The sequence below is a fragment of the Sphaeroforma arctica genome (genome assembly GCF_001186125.1).
Source record: "Sphaeroforma arctica JP610 unplaced genomic scaffold supercont1.6923, whole genome shotgun sequence".
In the NCBI taxonomy this organism is placed as follows: domain Eukaryota; class Ichthyosporea; order Ichthyophonida; genus Sphaeroforma; species Sphaeroforma arctica.
Window position 1 is genome coordinate 1 of NW_014033635.1, and position 1542 is coordinate 1542.

General features: G+C 41.6%; 1 protein-coding gene across 1 annotated transcript; it reads left to right on the plus strand.

Annotated features, from left to right (window-relative positions):
- Positions 1-310: 310 nt before the first annotated feature.
- SARC_15882 (hypothetical protein) lies at positions 311-516 on the plus strand (the record flags this gene model as incomplete). The annotated part of the gene is made up of 1 exon (XM_014290004.1): positions 311-516. A coding segment is annotated over one exon (206 nt), but the record flags the coding sequence as incomplete, so codon positions are not given.
- Positions 517-1542: the final 1026 nt, after the last annotated feature.

Below are 1542 nucleotides of genomic sequence, written 5' to 3' on the forward strand. Positions count from 1 at the left end.
TTATATTTATATTTATATACATATATTCACACATATATATATATTTATATATATACATGTATACACACACACACACACACACATATATATATATATATGTGTGTATGTGTATATATTGAGATATATATATGTATTTATATGTATATATATATGTGTGTATATATGAGTATATATATATATACATACATATATCTATATATACATATATATATATATGTATATATATGTATATATACACGCGCACACACACACACAAACACATATATTTATATATATATATATCTATATCTATATATATATATGTACTCAGATGTATAAGTTGAACCTGTACATACCTACTATCACACTCGCTACTGAGCAGACAAGCCACATTGGGCGTGATTTAGAGGACGAGGAAGAGCTCAAGGACGAAGCTGATTGGATCTACGCCAACGCGTTCATAGGTACAGCCATTGAGCCTGGGCGTAATCCTGACCTGGACTCAAAGGCCACAGAAGATATCCTCAATGTGTTAACGTATGTGTGAGTGTGTGAATATACGTTTTGTGTGGTTCGATACCCAACGCAGCACCTGCACGTGTTGTGGTCGGTGTTGTGGTACGGAATGTCCAGAAAAGCCCAAAATGTCTAGTACAGGTGCAGCCCTTGAGGTGCATGTCCAAGGTGGGGTTTTGGGGTGTTTGGGGGTTAAGTTGTTATTGGAGTTTATGCAGATGTACAGGTGTTGTATACACGCATGTATTGAGTAGGCCTCTATGACCAGGGCGTTCAACAACCGAAACATATTGCCTTGCATACGTTCAAACATGTGCACGAGCCGAGGTGACTCTCAGTATAGGAATCCGTTTGTGGATAACCGTACATACATCGTTTGTGGATAACCGTACATACACGTGTTCGCGTATGTCCCGAGGTGTGCAATCGTTCAGATTTCTGTGTGGTATTGTCCATCTGAACGCATACGTTGCAGACCCAAAGATTGAATCGATGTGTATATATATGTTATGCTGTCGAGTCTAGCGCTCGGGTGTATGGTATAAATAAACCCACACGGACGACATACAATCACATTGTTAATCCACCCCATACCACACACTCACCTCCTTGCTACACCGATTTCACAGGTACATGCGCAAGGACCACTACGACACACCCTTCATCAAGATGTATCGCAAAGAGTACTACCGCAACACACTCGAAGACGGTGATCTGTGGGAGATATGGGATTGGGACGCTCGGTGGAAGTCCTTCCACGAATTGCGCACCAATTTTGTGGAGCGTTACAACCAAATAAGCGCCATTCAGGCCGAGATGTTGGCGGTAGGTGTGCCTGCTGTGTAGGTGTGCCTGTTGTGTGGCTGTGTCTTTTGACGTTAGTGTATTGGGTACATGTGTATACAGTTGGGGCTAGTTGTGGTAGATGGTTTCTTTACTGGTGATGGTGGTGGTTGTCAGCGTGTTGCTTTACCCGTACTGGCTGAGAGCGTGTAGGTGTATACTACACGCGGTAGTATCGTTTGTGTTTTTATAACCAAGCATATG